The 19,255-nt window shown below is 48.7% G+C and overlaps 1 protein-coding gene across 2 annotated transcripts in view; it reads left to right on the top strand.

The window, feature by feature from the left end:
• The window catches only part of CCDC142 (coiled-coil domain containing 142), a 261,614-nt gene that overhangs the window by 233,811 nt on the left and 8,548 nt on the right, over positions 1-19,255 (top strand). For both annotated transcript variants that reach the window (XM_085642907.1, XM_085642908.1), the window contains one exon: positions 1,390-1,601. In XM_085642907.1, coding sequence (XP_085499033.1) covers positions 1,390-1,601 — 212 coding nt within the window. The remainder of the gene's footprint in view (positions 1-1,389; positions 1,602-19,255) is intronic.

Genomic DNA, 19,255 nt, shown 5'->3' with positions numbered 1-19,255 from the left:
AGTGGCCATTCCTAAATTTAGATGCCATTTTGAACCTCACATTAGCATTTTTTTTAAACAAAATTACCTCCTAAGAGAATCTTTGTGATGGTAGATAAAGAGTAGAGAGAGTCTGGATCCTGTCTTAGCCGTGTTTATTTCAGGCGTCTTCATTGCACCGGTTCGCTGCCTTCCTGCTACATTGTTGAACATTAACTTCAACTCCCTACAGTGGCTAATACCTACATTTGATGGCTTGCATGTTCAGACTATCTCGCTGTTAGTTGACCTTCTTTGATATTTATAATAATGACTATGTCGCCTAGCCAAGATGGTGGTTCTGGAATACCATAACAAAATTTAAACTTTGTGAGAACGTGCCCTCTTTCTGCATGGTTGCCTCTACTTTTTGCTGAATTGCTGATGTGCTTTGACTGAGTGTGCCCTGGGCTCCTGCTAATCAGGTACCCAGGGCCTATGTTCTTTCCCTAAAACTTAATTGAAGCCTAAACCCAATTGGCATCTCTGGCCACAGGTCAGCCCTTGGTAAATGGTACCACAGGTACCCAGGGCACTGTGACCAGAGAAGGCCTCTAAGGGCTGCAGCACTTACTCTGCCACCCTTAGAGGTCCTGTACCATTACACCAACACACTGCCTTTGCAGAACAAAGTGAAGAGTAGACATGACACACATCTCTGTGTGCCATGCCTACAACCCACTGCCCTGGCATAGGTCAGTCACCCCTCTAGCTGGGTGCACTATACCAGTGGTGAGGGTAAAGGTGCATGAGCCCTGTACCCCTATAGTGTCAAAGTCCATTCTTAGACATTGTACGTGCAGTGCTGCCATAACTTTACCTCTGCCTACCTTTGGGGTTCCACTGGACTCTGTGCACACTATACCTCACTTTGGTGTAGTATACACAGATCCATCTTCTTACAAACCGGTTATTCTTTTTCACTTTTTATTTTTCAAATAACCATGTAGAAATTAAATTTGCCATGTATAAGGAGACCCGAAATGTAACTGTAACGCGGCACAGTATCATATGGAGTAAAAAACGTCTCTGTTCCATTAAGGCAGTCACAGAGTTCGACAGCTCTATAATGCAGTGTGAAGACCGTCGTCAGCGAGCCTGTTTTCATAGTTCAGTTCCTGGTGCATTATATTGGGTTTTTCGGTTATTCCATTTGTGATTTCATGACAGATGTTTAGTGCATTCGATAGAGGACGTTCTGGCTAAGTACCTGAATAACTGTTGGTTGTCTGGATCATTCTGCCCAGATAGGTTCTTTTTTGAAGACTTTTCTCAACATACAAAATATGATTCACAAAAGATGTTTCTAAATCTGTTGGTTCTTTCTTTAGTGTGCCTCTCTTATTTGACCTGAGCCCATATGTTTTATAGCCTTCAGGGAGCCTTACAGCTGAAGCAGGACTTCGACATGGTACGGCACGTGATCCAGTCGCAGGATTCCAACCTATCTCAGGATGTTCGACAAGCAATTTTGTCCCAGAGGGTGTTCCAGCATGTAGATAACGCCATCATATGCCTGCTGCAGCAGCCGACCAGCAAGACTTACATGCCCTCAGAAGCCTGGCACCCTTTCAGAAACTGCTGTGAGTAGTATTCCTTTACAAACCTGCCATATGCTATTCATGTCTTTTAATAGTACACCCAGGAACTGCAGTGAGTACATTCCTTTATAATCCATAACTCTTCCCGTTAATGGTACTCTCCTGAACTGCAGTTAATATATGCCCTTACCATCCTGCAGTCCATTACCAATGCCTTTGAAAGTACTCAAATGAATTGAAGCGAGTACGTCCTTACCAATCTGCAATCCACTATTCATGTCTTTAATGGTACACTCAAGAACTGCAGTGGGTGTACAGTCTTACCATCCTGCAATGCATTATTTATGCCTTAATGGTACACTCTGGAACTGCAGTGAGTGTAATCTTACCAACAAGCACTCCACTATTCACTCCTTTAATGGTACTCTCATGAGTTGCAGTGAGTATGAGTTACCAATCAGCAATCAACTACTCACAACTTTAATAGTACTCTCAGGAGCTCTAGTGAGCATGTTACCAACCTGCAATCCGCTATTCACTCCTTTAAGAGTACTCTCATGAGTTGCAGTGAGTATGAGTTACCAACCTGCAATCCGCTATTCACTCCTTTAAGAGTACTCTCATGAGTTGCAGTGAGTATGAGTTACCAACCTGCAATCCGCTATTCACTCCTTTAAGAGTACTCTCATGAGTTGCAGTGAGTATGAGTTACCAACCTGCAATCCGCTATTCACTCCTTTAAGAGTACTCTCATGAGTTGCAGTGAGTATGAGTTACCAACCTGCAATCCACTATTCATGCCTCAAATAGTCTTAGACTCCTTCAAGAACTGGAATGGATTTCCACCCTCCTGCCATCCAGCAGGCAAGCCTTGAAAACCCTGGGTACTCATGAACTGCTGTGTATTCTCACAATTGGTGATCTAACATGCTACCAGCATCCTGCAGCCCTTACACGAGCTGCTGAAGGTATTCACTGCTCCCTGGGAGTTTACCTTGTTTTTGGCATGTCTTCAGTTTAATAGACTATGCCCAGTATTGCTGGTGTACGCTACTATCTTATACCTCTGATTTACTTCCACATCAGTGGTTCTGTATACCTACTTCCAGTGACCTGGATTCTCCTTGTTTGAGAACATTTACATTGCCCTTCTCTTGTAAACAAGCCACACGTTCACCTCTTGAGATGAAAAATATTTTATCGGTCTCTCTAGATCTATCTGTTCGAGGCATATGAGCTGCAGATTACACACTTGTGCATAGATCGCCATCTGGTGTTGGGCCCGGATGTTTGCAGTTTGTTTTTCCTCTTGGAAAGTCTTTGGAAGTCACGAGTTCGGTGACTCCTCCCTTGGATCGTATTGCGCATGGGCTTCGGCTCCATCCTCAGATTGTTTTTTTCCGCCATCGGGCTCGGATGTAATCTTCGCGCTCCGGTTCCGAACAGCTTCCAGTTTGACGATCGACGCGCAATCCTCACCCCAATTTGCGGTATTGTTTTCGATCGTGATCTCCCCACTCAACGCGCCTCTCATCGGCAAGACCTTCGGTTCCAGTCATCGACGGCGGCCTTCGGGCCTACCCAAGCTCCGGTCCTGGCTAATGGAAAGGACTCCATTTAAAAAGTGTCCTCGATGTGGGTCAAAATTCCCCCACACCGATCTCCACGAGGTGTGCAACCTCTGCCTCTCCCCTGAACACGAGGCTCGAGACTGTCCGGCGTGTAAATCCTTCCGGTCCAAGAAAACGATTCGGGACCGAAGAGCCAGAGGAACCATGGCACACTCTTCGATGGCGATCCCGGACGACATCTTCGGGGAAGGCGTTGATGCTCCAGAAAAACACCACATCGACGATGGACTCGTCAGCGCCTCCGAAGCCGACGATTCAGATGTGGAGGACATCACTGCGGCACAGAGGGTCGTGAATACTACTCAACCCCCCCCCCCCACACACACACCCTCGCCGGCACCGAAAAATGCTTCGGTCACGCCTTCACCTTCGGGCCTAAGCAAGACCAAAGACACTGCTTCCCACACCGCACCTTTGGGCCGGTAAAGAAGCCAATTAAGCCTTCAGGCGGCACGGGCTCGAGCCAGCCCAATGTCGGAGCCGATAAACATCCTTCGGCACCGAAAAAGAAACCGGCCTCCATCTCGACACCGAGCCCCACACCGAAACACTCGGGTCGAGACCTAGCTCCTCAGCACCGACCCCATCCTCGGTACTGACAAAAGCCCACAAGACCACCGACATTTCGAAGCCGAAATCCATCTCGGCGCCTACTAAGCAACCGGAGCTTCCCAAGTATGGTTCCAAACAATAAACCAGATCCGACAAGCCTAAAAAATAAACGGCCCGACGCCTTCGGCGCCGACGGACCAACCAACCTCTCCAGAACTATTTACACCGGATCCCTTACAAAAAACATTAACTAAGGATCCCAAAACTGGACATTTAATGCTCTCTATCAAAAAGAGACAGTTAGACAAACCTGCTCTGCCTCCACCTCCCAGAAGGAAGGACTCTGCTACCTCCCCTTTCAGACTACCTTCCCCACCTCCACCACCTCCTCCACCTTCCCCTCCGCCACCTCCTCCACCTTCGCCACCCACACCTCATCATTCCCCCACTCCATTCCTGGATGATGATGATCAAGGGGATCCATACGACGACATAGGGGATGTACCCCAAGATATACCTACAGGGGACCCCACTCCCACAGGATCCCCAGACCCATGGGACGATTATCCCTTATGTCCCTAACATCCCACAAGACGATCTTTACCCTTCCAGACCTTCTCCACCAGAAGACTCCTTGGGGTTCAATCATTTATTGCAAAGGGCGGCACACTACCACGGGGTAGATTTACATACCGACCCAGTGGAGGAGGATTTCCTCCTAGATACATTTGACACCACACATAGGACCACCTCCATATTGCCTATGCTTAAAGGTGTTATAAAACATGCGCCGGAGGTCTTTAAGGACCCAGTCAGGGCCAGGGTCATTAACCCGCGCATTGCGAATAAATATAAAGCCGCCCCAATAGATCCCTCCTACATCAGAGGGCCCGCTCCACTAGATTCCTTGGTGGTGTCCACAGCACGGAAAAGGGCCAACTCCCAGGCGTCAGGTGACGCACCTCCACCTGACGGAGTCTAAACTCTTGGACGCATCAGGCAAACGTACTGCATCTCAAGCGGCCAATATATGGCTATCGCCAATACACAAGCACTACTAGCGAGGTATGACAGGGCCCATTATGACGAGCTAGAAGCCATAATGCACCATCTCCCTGATAAATACAAAGCTAGGGCCAATGAGCAAATTCAGGAGGGCAAAACAATTACCAATACCTCCATACGCTGTGCCCTAGATGCAGCAGACACAGCCTCCAGGGCCATCAATACTAGTGCCCTCCTCCGTCGCCATGCCTGGCTAAGGATCTCAGGTTTTAAACCGGAGGTACAAGCCTCCATCCTCAACCATCCCTTTGACCAGGGACATCTGTTTGGCCCCAAAGTGGATGAAGCCCTAGAGAAAATGAAAAAGGACACTGACACGGCAAAATCCATGGGAGCCTTACAATCTCACCCTCCCAGACGCTCCTTTCGCCGCTCTTCCTTTCGAACCACATCTAGAGGCTACTCCTCAGACACCGCTTCCACTTCATACAAATCCCCTACTCAGTCCACCTTTACAAGGGGTTACCAAAGAGGCAGCTACAGGGGCAACAATAACAAAGGCAGAGGCAAAACAAACACCGCCCGCTCTGCCGCCGCGCCTACCCAATGACTTCCCTCCACTTCCCCCAGACCATCACACTCTGGTCGGGGGCAGACTCCAACATTTCGTTCCGGTCTGGACTACCATCACCTCAGACAAATGGGTAACACAAATAATTTGGTCAGGCTACTGCCTAGAACTAACATCTACCCCCCCAAACTTTCCACCCAGACAACACCCGATGTCACCAGAACATCTGCGGCTACTCAAGCAGGAGGTAATCTCCCTCCTAGACAAAGAGGCAATAGAACACGTTCCAACCAACCAACAAAATATAGGGGTCTACTCCCTGTATTTTCTCATACCAAAAAGGGACGAGACTCTACGGCCCATCCTAGACCTTCGGCCCCTAAACACATACATACACTCAGACCACTTTCATATGGTGACGCTTCAGCAGGTACTTCCGCTACTTTCCCAAAACGACTTCCTCACCACTTTGGACCTAAAAGACGCTTACTTCCACATTCCAGTGCACAAGGCCCACAGGAAGTACCTCAGATTTGTAGTAGACGGCCAACACTACCAATTCAAAGTGCTCCCGTTCGGAGTCACAACCGCACCACGAGTATTCACCAAGTGCCTATCAGTGGTGGCAGCACATCTGCGAAGACAACACATTCATGTCTTCCCATACCTAGACGACTGGTTGATAAAAGCCAGTTCATACAATCAGTGTGTTCAACACACACACACTACCATCCTGCTACTTCATCAGCTGGGCTTCACGGTAAACCACGAAAAGTCCCATCTTCAACCATCCCACATAAAACAATATCTAGGTGCCACTATAGACACCTCAAAAGCGCTCGCCAACCCCAATCCTGCCAGGATTGCAAGAATTCAGGCTCTACGTGCAAAATTCATAGCACTACACTCCCTTCCAGCTCGGGTGTTCATGCAACTAATAGGGATGATGGCCTCTTGCATCTTCATAGTACCTCACGCAAGACTCCAGATGCGTCCTCTCCAAGAGTGCTTAGCGCACCAATGGAACCAGGCCCAGGGTCAATTAACAGATCTGGTGTTGGTAGACGGTCGCACCCATCGCTCTCTGCAGTGGTGGACCACCACAAAACTTTCCAAAGGTCGACCGTTCCTGGACCCGGTTCCCCAGATAGTACTAACAACAGACGCATCGCTCTCCGGCTGGGGAGCTCATCTATTACATCTCACCATGCAAGGCAAATGGACACCTCAACAGAAGCTACTCCATATCAACCATCTGGAGTTACTAGCGATCTTCCTAGCCCTAAAATCCTTTCAGACACAAATTTTGGGCAAAGCAGTCCTAATCCGCACAGACAACATGACAGCCATGTATTATATTCAAAAACAAGGCGGCACACACTCTCCACAGTTCTCTCAATTAGCACAGAGCATATGGAGATGGGCCATACCCCGGAAAATCTTTCTCCTAGCCCAACATGTCCCAAGAGTATAAAACACTATAGCAGATCTACTCAGCAGACAAACACAACAACTCCACGAGTGGGAACTTCACCCGCAAGTTCTTCACCCATACTTTCAAATGTGGGGGCATCCACAGATAGACCTCTTCGCCACCCACGAAAACAAAAAATGCCCAAGCTTCGCCTCCAGATACCCACACCCATTGTCCAAAGGCAATGCGATATGGATGAACTGGTCAGGCAGATTTGCGTATGCTTTTCCGCCTCTCCCACTCATTCCACTAGTAGTGCGCAAACTACAACAGCACTCCCTCATACTAATATTAGTAGCGCCAATTTGGGCCAGACAACCGTGGTACACCACACTGCTGGAACTATCGGTAGTACCGCATCAAAAATTACGCCTCTCTCCACACCTCTTAACCCAGAACCATGGAGAGATCAGACACCCGGACCCAGCTCAGCTCAACCTTGCGATCTGGCTCCTGAAATCCTAGAATTCCGTTACCTAAATCTTCACCCTGACTGTATGAACATCATCAAAGAAGCTAGGCGCCCTACCACTGGAGCGTGCTACGCCGCCAAGTGGAAACGTTTTGTTATCTATTGTCATAACAACACCATCAATCCACTAGATGTGTCCATTCAACACATAATAGGCTACTTACTCCACCTACAAAGGTGCAAACTAGCCTATACGTCCATTCGACTACACCTCGCAGCCATAGCAGCTTACCTACAAAACAGGCAACATCTCTCACTCTTTAGAGAGTACCTGCCATTAAAGCCTTCATGGAAGGCCTTAAAAGGATAATTCCCCCCAGAGTACCACCCTCACCTGTGTGGAACCTAAATATTGTTCTCACCAGACTAATGGGACCTCCTTTTGAACCCCTACACAAATGTGAACTTCAATTCTTAACATAGAAAACCGCTTTTCTTGTAGCCATCACTTCCCTCAGAAGGGTCAGTGAGATACAAGCATTTACTATTCAAGAACCTTTTCTACAAATGCACCATAATAAGGTGGTTCTCCGTACCAACCCAAAATTCCTCCCCAAAGTCATTTCTCCTTTTCACCTAAACCAATCTGTAGAACTACCAGTATTCTTCTCGCAACCACAAACTGTTGCAGAAAGAGCTCTTCACACACTAGATGTCAAACGAGCCTTACTCTACTACATCGAGAGAACACAACCTTTCCGTAAGACCAAACAACTGTTTGTCTCTTTCTCTCCACCACACAAGGGCAACCCCATCTCCAAGTCGGGGATAGCTAGGTGGATTGTCAAATGTATTCAAATTTGCTACCATAAAGCAAAACAAACGCTATCCGTTCCCCCTATAGCCCATTCGACACGTAAAATAGGGGCTTCAATGGCTTTTCTAGGGAACATCCCATTAGATGATATCTGCAAAGCAGCTACATGGTCAACACCGCACACTTTCACCAAACACTATTGTGTAGATGTGCAAACTAAGCAACAAGCTAGTGTGGGCCAGGCTGTACTCAAAACATTATTTCAAACCACTGCAACACATACGGGTGGTCGCCGCTAACGGTGAGTACTGCTATATAATCTATGCACAAGTGTGTAATCTGCAGCTCATATGCCTCGAACGGAATATGCTACTTACCAGTATGCATCTGTTCTTGGCATGTAGAGCTGCAGATCTACACACGCCCACCCGCCTCCTCGGCTACCTGTATCTGTTCCAGCTTATCTTATTTAGATAACACACACATGGGCATCTTCACTGTTATTACTACACACCATCTTTCCCTGCTGGCGAAAAACAATCTGAGGATGGAGCCGAAGCCCATGCGCAATACGATCCAAGGGAGGAGTCACCGAGCTCGTGACTTCCAAAGACTTTCCAAGAGGAAAAACAAACTGCAAACATCCGGGCCCAACACCAGATGGCGATCTATGCACAAGTATGTAGATCTGCAGCTCTACATGCCAAGAACAGATGCATACTGGTAAGTAGCATATTCCTTCTAACAATGTTGTTATGCTTTTTGTCCTGCTATCGTTAGTGGGAACACATTCCCCGTGTGCTAATAAAGGATTGCAAAGCTTGGAGAAGGACTTTCATTGGTAATGATAAAAGCATGAGTGGTGATATGGAGTGGAATATGAATATATATATTCATGTTCCAGAAGCGCCATATTGTCAGTAATGTTCCGTCCATCTGGATGCAATGATTTTAAACGGTACAGAGAATTGATCTCTGGAGTGAAGTAGCTCTTCCTTTGAGGACCTGTTCCGGTGGGAAAATCTTCAAATCTGATCGCAAATGGTCCACAAGGTTAAGATAATGGACCACAGACTGCTCGAGATTCTTATTCATTATTGTTAATTTGTGGTTCCTGGCTCATGTATGGAGGTCAATCACTGTTTGGCCTACATATTATTTTTTACAGTTTATTATTATTACACATACCTATATTCTGCATGAATATTGGTCTGTGTAATAGATGTGAAAAATCAGCTGTATTTCTTCTGTAGGTTCTGTGATTATGTTGTCACTAGTATGGGTGAATGAATGGGATTTATAAGATTAGCTGTACGAATAGTTTTCTGGATTCACATGCTGTGAGTTATTCTGCCATCCAGTGGTTGGATCTGGAAACATTCATTTTCTTTTTTTTTTTTGTGGGCATTGTCAGCCACCATTTGACATCAGGTGGCAGCCCGAATGTTCCTGGGCGTAGTCGCCCTCTTCAGATTTTTTCCGCCTTTGTGTCTGAAAGCTCTACGGAGGAGCTCCAAAGAATCTTTTGAGAGAATAGGAGTCGGAAAATCAACAAAATCGCCAAAGACCATGTGAAAATCTAGAAAGGAGAAGGGGAGCCTTCTCAATCCCGACGTGGGACCCCAACATAAAGAACAATGTAGTCAGAGAATGAAGAGGAAAGATGCCGAAAATGGACATGGAAAATTCTCCTTTTAAGTTTTCCCCCAACTGCCATCACAAATTCGCAGAGTGAGACTCCCATGAAGTCTGCAACCTTTGCCGGCCCAAAGACAACAAAGGCGAAGTCTCCGAGTCCTGCGCAGAATTCGTAACAAAAACACTCAAGGTACGACGTCAACAGAGGCTAGAACATTACATCATGATGAGCTCTCAGAAGATGCAGGAGTCTCTCAAAGATCTCAGCTTATCCAGGGACCATGAGGAGAACGTCAACAAGGCCGAAACAGCCTGAGGAGAGGAGTTGGACGCCGTAGTCTACACACATGACGCCGGAATGAGGCAGGCGCCAAGGAAGGCAGCGAATGACGTGGCGATTTACGTTAACCGAACCACCAAAAGGCATTAAAGACAACCCCTCAGACTTCAAGTCCTCGAAGTTGGCCTTGCCGTTGAAACACTCGCCGACTGAGGTCAGCACAAGCAAAAAGAGCAACACAGCTCCTGACCAAAGGACACTGATGGGGACAAGTTGTTGAAAAAACCTTTGACGCAGACACCCATCAGAGAGGGAGGGAGTGAGATAGATGGACAAAGATGCGATGCTGGGAGAGCCCTCAACGCCGAAAAAGAAAACACCACTAACGCTCGACCCCAAACAGAGAGCGCTCGAGGTCGAGCGAAAGAAACGAAGATTCGAAGATGAAATGGCAGCCCTGCTTCAAAGAAATGAGGAGTTTGACGACTCCTTGAAGGAGTTTTGCATCCTGAGCAAACCTTCGACACCCAGCTAAGTCAAAGATGATCAGGTAGGCATGGAGGCCCCAGCAACCCCAGAACCCCATGAAGAGGAACAGGAGGAGTTCTAAGAGCTCGAGAAGGTGGATGAAACTGCAGTGTTAGATTAACAAAGCCAATTCGAGGACACATGGCAGGATCGCCAAGTTCCCAGAGGAAGGGGTAGAAAGCTTCCTCTTGAGGCCTTCACCAGCCAATGATCTATCTCTTTATAACAGCCTCATCAGAGGGCCTGCAGACACCTATGGGGTGCAGTTGAAGGGGAAGAAGGAAGAAACATGCTTCCTAATGGAGGCATTAATGTTTTCACAGAAGGATAATCTCTACCTACAAACCCTCGATCAGGGGAAAGAGGCCTTCCGAGAAGTGGCCACAGCAAGGTCAGTGGCACCACAAGTAGAGAAGAAAAAAAATACAAACATTCCATTTAGGACCCCAAATATATGAAGAGCATCATCTCAGTGGACTCAGTCATCATCTCCACCGCAAGGACAAGAAATGCCCCCACATCAACGGGGCTGCTACCAGAGAGAGAAAGCAATTGCCTCAACCTAGTGGGAAGAAAGATGAAGAGAGAAGCAGCCACACAATGGAGGATAGCGAACTCCAACATGCTGCATTACCGGTACAGGCACCAGCCATGGGATGAGATAGAGGGCCTAATGCATCACCTCCCTGAAGAATAGTGCAAGAGGGCCAAGAGAGTAGGACAGGAAGGCAAGAATATTACCAACACCTGCCTTAAATCTGCCCTTGACACGGTCAGTAGACAGTTGTGTGGAAGTACAACGCTCTGGAGACATGCCTGGCTCAGGATATCAGGGTTCAAAACTTAGGTACATGCCTCAATAATCAACATACCCTTTACAGGCGACTGTTTGGACAGGCAGTAGATAATACCCTACAACAGATAAAGAAGGACAACGACACAGCGAATGTCATGAGGCCACTCCCTCAGGAGAGGAGGAGCCACAAACAGAAGATCCATAGACATTGCGCTTTTCACTTCCAGGCAGCAGTAACAGCATCCCCAAAGTACGACGCACCAAAGCTCACAACAAATGTCACACCCGGCGAGGTAGGACTTTCTGGGGAAAGCAAGAGGAAGAGGCCATCTTCCCAGAGAGGGAGGGTCAACAGGCAAGTGACTTTTTCACCACACAACCCCACAACAGAACACCTCTGAGGGGGAAAATAGGGGGATTCCTCAAGGAGTGGAGGACAAACGTATTAGGTCACAGTTACTTTATGGAACTCATCCAAAAACCTCCACATGTGCCCTGAAGGGGAAGCAGGCTGTGGGATCTACTCCCCATACTTTCTGGTTCCAAAACACGATTTAACACCAATCCCAATACTAGACCTCAGATTTCTAAACAAGTTCATACGAACTCAAAATTTCAATATGACAACCCTGCAAGGAATAATACCACTCCTAAAGAAAGAAGATTCTATGGCCACCTGAGATTTAAAGGACACCTACCTACACGCACCAATGAGCCCACAAAAAATACCTCAGGTTCATTCTAGGCAGGGCATGTTTCCAGTTCAGTGTGCCTCCCTTCAGCGTAGAATTGACATCAAGAGTATTTACTAAGTGTCTTGCAGCTGTAGCACCCCACATCAGAAGACAAGGAATCAATGTTTGTCTGAATCTAGACGACAGACTAGTAAAAGCACAATCAAAGGAAACATGCCACAAAGACATTCAAACAGTGATTGCCACACTGCGACGCCTTGGTTTCACAATAAACCACAAGAATTCTTCACCAGAACAGGTGAAAATATTCCTGGAAACAAACCTAAACTCTGACAGCGCGAAGGAAACCCAGTCCAGGAGAGAGAAGCTCATCTTCACCGGAGGGGTCAGCCTCTGAGAGTGAGGACAGTCATTAATCTGATGGGCATGACGGCATCATTCATCCCACTCATACCGCATGCGAGATTACATATGCGCCCCATTCAGGAATGGATATGCAAAGGATGGTGATAAGCCACAGGATGCTGGGAGGATCTGGTGTTTGTCACAGAAAAGGTACAAAGAGAAATAAAATGGTGGAACTCTACAAACGCAAACCATTCAAAACACCAGCCCCCATGGTTACCATAGCGACTCACGCATCCCATAAGGGTTGGGGAGCACACACAGGCAACTTGAAGGTCAGAGGACCATGGAACAACCCTAATGCAATGAAACACATGAACCGTAAAAGCGCCCGTGTAATAGGTCAGACTGTACTTCGCACTCCACTGTATTCCTCTTTATGACACTATTGTATTTCACTCCACACTACGACACTGTACTCCACTCTACGCCACTCCACTCTACGACACTCTACACCACTGTATTCTATGACACTCTATGCCACTTCACTCTATCCCACTCTCCTCCTTTCTAAGTCTCTCCACTCTACGACACTCTTTACCCTTAAAAGTCCCTCCTTTCTACTAGACTCCATTCCACTTTACTCTACGATACTCCACGCTACAACACTTTACTCCACTCTACGCCACTCCACAACACTTTAATCCACTCAACGCTAAACGACTGCACCCTACGGCACTTTACTCAACTTTACGTCCTCCACTCTCCAACCCTCTGCTCTATGCACTGCCACTCTTGACACTCTATCCCACTTCACGACACTCTCTTAGACTCTACGACACTTTACGTCCCTCCACTCCATGACACTCTGCGCCACTCCTTTCTGTTAACTTTACCCCACTCTAAACTATTTCACTCCACAACCCTTTACTCGACTCTACATCACTTTACTCCACTCTACATTAAGCCACTGCACTCTATGCCCTGCCTCTATACGCTTCTCTGCTCTGACACTCCACTCTACGACACTCTAACACTCCACTTTATGACACTCTATGCCCTTCCACTCTTATGCCCTTCCACTCTATGTCCTTCCACCCTATGTCCTTCCACCCTACGTCCCTCCACTCTATTCCACAACACTCAGACGTTCTGCACTGCTCCACTCTGCTCCACTCTATTTTGCTCCACTCTACACTATGCCACTCTACTCTGACACTTTACTCCACTCTACGCTATGTCACTCCACACTACTCTACGCCACTACACCCTACAACACATTTCTCCACACTACACTAAGGCACTGCACTCTATGACACTTTACTCCATTCTTTGCCCACCTCCCTACACTCCTCTACTTCATGACCCTCTACTCTGTGACCCTCTACTCTATGACCCTCCACTCCACTCCCCGACACTATTCCACCCTATGATCCTCTATTTGTTGACCCTCTACTCTAGTCTACAATACTGTGTGACACTCCATGGCACTCTGCTCCGCTCTACACCACTCTACTTTACAACACTCTACTCCACTCTATGCCACCCCACTCTGCTTTACTCCACGACCCGCCACTCTACGACGTTCCTCTCTGTGACACTCCACTCTACTCTACCGCACTCCACTATACCGCACTCCACTATACCGCACTCCAATCTGATGCTCCACTTTGACACTGCACTCAACGCCACTCCACCCTACTCTACGACACACTTTTCCACTCCACTCTATGCCACCCCACTGTACAAAACTGTATGCCACTTCACTCTATCAATCAATCAATCAATCAGGAGTTTGTTAAGCGCAACTACTCACCCGAAAGGGTCTCAAGGCGCTGTGAGGGGTGGAGGGGGGTGGGAGGGAGCGGCGCAGCTCCTGGATGTTCATGTTGATTATTTGAAGAGCCAGGTCTTTCGGTTTTTCAAGAAGAGTGTTGGTGTCTGTCGGAGATGGAGAAAGGAAGGGTCTATGATTCTCTATTCCTCTCCACTGTATGCCCCTTCAGTTTACGACACTCCACTCTATACCACTCCACTCCACTCTACTCTAGTCTACAACACTCCACTCTGAAACTCCACTTTACGGAACTCCACCCTACGCTAAGCCACTGCACTCTATGACACTTTACTTCACTCTATGCTCCTCTGCTTTACGACCCTCCACTCTGACTCTCTACTTCATGCTGCTCTGCTCTCCACTCTAGGACACTTCCACAATTCGCCACAACATTCCACGACACTCCATGACACTCTGCGGAGCTCCACTCTATGCCCTTCTACATTATTTCGCTCCACTTTACTCCACTCTGCGCTATGCCATTTTACTATACTCCACTGTATGCCACTCCAGTCTACAACACTTTACTCCTCCCTGTGCCACTCGCCTCTGAGACTTCACTCTACAACCCTCCTCTCTACGACCTTCCCCTCTACAACACTCCCCTCCACGACAGTCCACTCCAATGCTCCACTCTGACAGTCCACTCTACGCCACTCCACCCTACTCTACAACACACTCCTCCACTCTACTCCATGCCACCCCACTCTACGATACTCTATGCCACTCCACTAATCTCTGATCCACTCTACTCTACGTCCCTCCAGTGTACTCCATTCCACTCAACACCACTCCACTCTACACTTCACTCTACACCAATCTACCCCTACGCTCCACACCACTCCATGACACTCCACTCTACTCAACGACACTCCACTCTACTCCACAACAGTCCACTGTATGACACGCCACTCTGACACTCCACTATACGCTACTCCACAAAACTCTACGACACTCCAGTCTCCTGTAAGCCACTAACTTTTAGCCATCCTGAATATCGGCCACACTGATGTGCAACAAGGCATGAATACATTGGCAAAGCCAATAGCTCTTGCAATGACGAGGCCTACTGGCTTTGCCATGTTTTTTTCGAGATGGAATTGTTTAAGATAAGAGAGTTAAATACCCAGAGTATCTGAAAACAGGTAGCAGCCTTCACACCAAATGGTGAACTCTCTAGAAATCTTTTGTGGACAGAGACATGGAATCAACAAATGATGCCTGGAAAGACTGTATAAACAGCGATTAGAGCTGCTTTTCATGACCAAGCGAGGCAGCACCCGCTAGGCTACCGGAAGACACGCATGATGCAGGTTAGGAGTCTCAGACTGCCAGCTATAAATTGTGTTGATGTTACAACAATTGACTATTGTATGATTGCTCCATGCTTCTATTTTGAGTGCATTCTAACACACTTATTCAGTGGAGTTGTGAAGCCGCCATCGGGAGCAAGTGGCGTGCAGGGGCTGTGCAACAAATTCAGGTGAACCTGTGTGGGACAATCCTGTCTTGTTGGGATGACCTCAGTGTCATCACCACAAGACTAAAAATGTGTTGTCTTAGTTTGTTTAGTCCAAGATATAATTTTGTGCTGTACCTTAACCAAACAACGCCAGGAAGAAACACAGAGGTGGTAACTGCAGATAAAGAAATAAAGAAGGAAAAGAGACCAAAGGAACAACAAGAATGAGGCAATAACGTAAAAAAAAAAGGAGAAGGCAATTCTGGAGCCATGGCAGACTGAACCCTCCGTAGTCCATCACCATCATGTTATCATTGGCACAAGTCCAATTGGTCGCACACTGCTCCACCTACCAGCGTGTTGCCCCAAAGAATTGTGGTCCCTGAAGTCAGCGTCGGCGGGTACGCCTATGCCCGAGTCTTGAGTGCAAGTAGGTGTAGCGTTAGCCATCTCTGGACACGTGTTTCGAGGTAGTTGCCTCTCGTCAGCAGGGAGTAGGTGAGTATGTAGGGTTGCTGTGTAGGCTGCTAAAATAAATGTTCTCAGGTAAAGTACCTCTCGTAGCGCGCAGGTGCGTAACCATGAACTCGTCAGCTCCACCGGCTCAAGGAGCCTGAATATTAACAAAAGTCCAATTGGTCGCACACTGCTCCACCTACCAGCGTGTTGCCCCAAAGAATTGTGGTCCCTGAAGTCAGCGTCGGCGGGTACGCCTATGCCCGAGTCTTGAGTGCAAGTAAGTGTAGCGTTAGCCATCCCTGGACACGTGTTTCGAGGTAGTTGCCTCTCGTCAGCAGGGAGTAGGTGAATGTGTAGGGTTGCTGTGTAGGCTGCTAAAATAAATGTTCTCAGGTAAAGTACCTCTCGTAGGGCGCAGGTGCGTAACCATGAGCTCGTCAGCTCCACCGGCTCAAGGAGCCTGAATATTAACAAAAGTCCAATTGGTCGCACACTGCTCCACCTACCAGCGTGTTGCCCCAAAGAATTGTGGTCCCTGAAGTCAGCGTCGGCGGGTACGCCTATGCCCGAGTCTTGAGTGCAAGTAAGTGTAGCGTTAGCCATCCCTGGACACGTGTTTCGAGGTAGTTGCTCAAGACTCGGGCATAGGCGTACCCGCCGACGCTGACTTCAGGGACTCAAGACTCGGGCATAGGCGTACCCGCCGACACTGACTTCAGGGACCACAATTCTTTGGGGCAACACGCTGGTAGGTAGAGCAGTGTGCGACCAATTGGACTTTTGTTAATATTCAGGCTCCTTGAGCCGGTGGAGCTGACGAGCTCATGGTTACGCACCTGCACGCTACGAGAGGTACTTTACCTGAGAACATTTATTTTAGCAGCCTACACAGCAACCCTACATACTCACCTACTCCCTGCTGATGAGAGGCAACTACCTCGAAACACGTGTCCAGGGATGGCTAACGCTACACTTACTTGCACTCAAGACTCGGGCATAGGCGTACCCGCCGACGCTGACTTCAGGGACCACAATTCTTTGGGGCAACACGCTGGTAGGTAGAGCAGTGTGCGACCAATTGGACTTATGTTATCATTGGCACCCTGACTACCAGAGAAAAAGCATGGAAGCCCATTCAAGTGCGGTGTTCTCCCTTCCAGCTTGAGCTGCGCCAGTGCGGTGGTTGACAACGCTGGAGGGTACCGCACAAGAGCAGAGGCCTAGAGCGGTGGGCATCATTGTGCCACATCGTGATCCCATCTTTCCCACGCTGCTACCATCATTGTGCCACATCGTGAACCCACCTTTCCCACGCTGCTACCATCATTTTGCCACATCGTGAACCCATCTTTCCCACGCTGCTACCATCATTGTGCCACATCGTGAACCCACCTTTCCCACGCTGCTACCATCATTGTGCCACATCGTGAACCCATCTTTCCCACGCTGCTACCATCATTGTGCCACATCGTGAACCCACCTTTCCCACGCTGCCACCATCATTGTGCCACATCGTGAACCCACCTTTCCCACGCTGCTTCCATCATTGTGCCACATCGTGAACCCACCTTTCCCCTGCTGCTACCATCATTCTGCTGCTTCCTGTAGCTGCCACTACGTTTGGCTTTGTGTCTGACAAATGGGCATTTCAAATGCTTTTTTCGTGCCATGGGCTGTGATCTTGTATTTGGGGAAAGTGTTCTGTTCTGTAGTAGGGGATCTCTGTGTATAGTCATAATCTAGTGAATAGTCCCGCCCATGTGCGTGGACCCCGGAGCAATAAAAAATAATCTCTAAAAGGTGACAAATCATGCAAACCTGCATACACCTTTAAGAGAGAATTTAATTTAAAGACAGATAATGCAGCCTATACCCCCAGGCTACACTGTCCAGTACCTCAGCTAGAATTCCACCAACATCCACAAACAGCACTGCCTGTCTAGTTTTTCTCCACATAGGAAAAAACCCTGCCTCTACCAGCAAAAGCCTCTGGAATGATAGAGAGGAAGGAGTGGACAGACAAGCCCCATAGGCTGCCATTATGTGGCTTAGAACAGGATACTGTGCCTTTAAGAAAACTTTCCAGATTTCCAGAACTTTCCCCAGTATCCCAGAATGCCCAGCAGGTCCCATTTACTTTCAGTTCTTTTTTCCGGCTCCTGCTAGTAGGACCCTGGAGCATTGAGCTCTCCCTTTTTCAAGGGTTTATTGGAGATTTTGTCAATTTTTGTCACTTTTTCAAGTGCTTAGTAGCTGGTACTGTCAACATGCCTGGCTTGTTCGACAAGTGCCCGGAATGTGGTAGAAAGAAGGCTAAAACTGACCCACACGAGGTGTGTATAGGTTGCCTTCCCCAGTCCCACGTGCCTGAAGACTGTACCATCTGCCACTCGTTCTCAGCCAGGACCCTGAGGGACAGAATGAAAATCAGGCTTCAAGTCCTGGAGGAGAGAAGACTGAAGGCACCAGGTGGGTCTGGAGGGGCTGATTTGGCCCATACTGAGGCCTCTGGGGGGCTCCCCAGGGGCAGGAAGACCAGTAAGCGCTCCCACTCCCCGTCGAGGGCGTCGACGACGACGTCGAGGAGGATGACCACCGTCTGTTCGCCGTCCCCCCAGGGCTCTGGGGAGAAGCGGCGTCGACGATCGGCGTCGAGGGACCTGAATAGGCCGCCTTCGACTACATCGGCATCGTCGGCGACGACGCCGTCCTCGGCGCCGTCCAGCAGTCGGCGTCGAGATCGGACCCGGCGTCGGCGCTCGCCGTCGAGGGGAGATCGCCGTTCGCCGTCGATGAAGAGGAGACGGTCGACGTCGCCGCCGAAGAGGAGATCGGCGTCGAGACGCTCGAGGTCGAGGAGATCGCCGTCGAGGCACAGGTCGCCGTCGAGGCACAGGTCGCCGTCGAGGCACGGGTCGCCGTCGAGGCACGGGTCGCCGTCGAGGCACGGGTCGCCGTCGAGGCACAGGTCGCCGTCGAGGCACATGTCGCCGTCGAGGCACAGGTCGCCGTCGAGGCGAAGGTCGCCGTCGAGGCGACGGTCGCCGTCGAGGCGAAGGTCGCCGTCGAGGCGAAGATCGACGTCGAGGAGAAGGTCGACGTCGAGGAGAAGGTCGACGTCGAGGAAGAGAGAGTCACCGGACTCGGTGTACTCTGTGGTGTATACGCCGCCTCGGATGCCTCCGTCACCTCCT

This window comes from Triturus cristatus, chromosome 2_2 (genome assembly GCF_964204655.1).
Source record: "Triturus cristatus chromosome 2_2, aTriCri1.1, whole genome shotgun sequence".
Lineage (NCBI taxonomy): Eukaryota > Metazoa > Chordata > Amphibia > Caudata > Salamandridae > Triturus > Triturus cristatus.
This window is presented reverse-complemented; position numbering and strand designations above follow the sequence as displayed.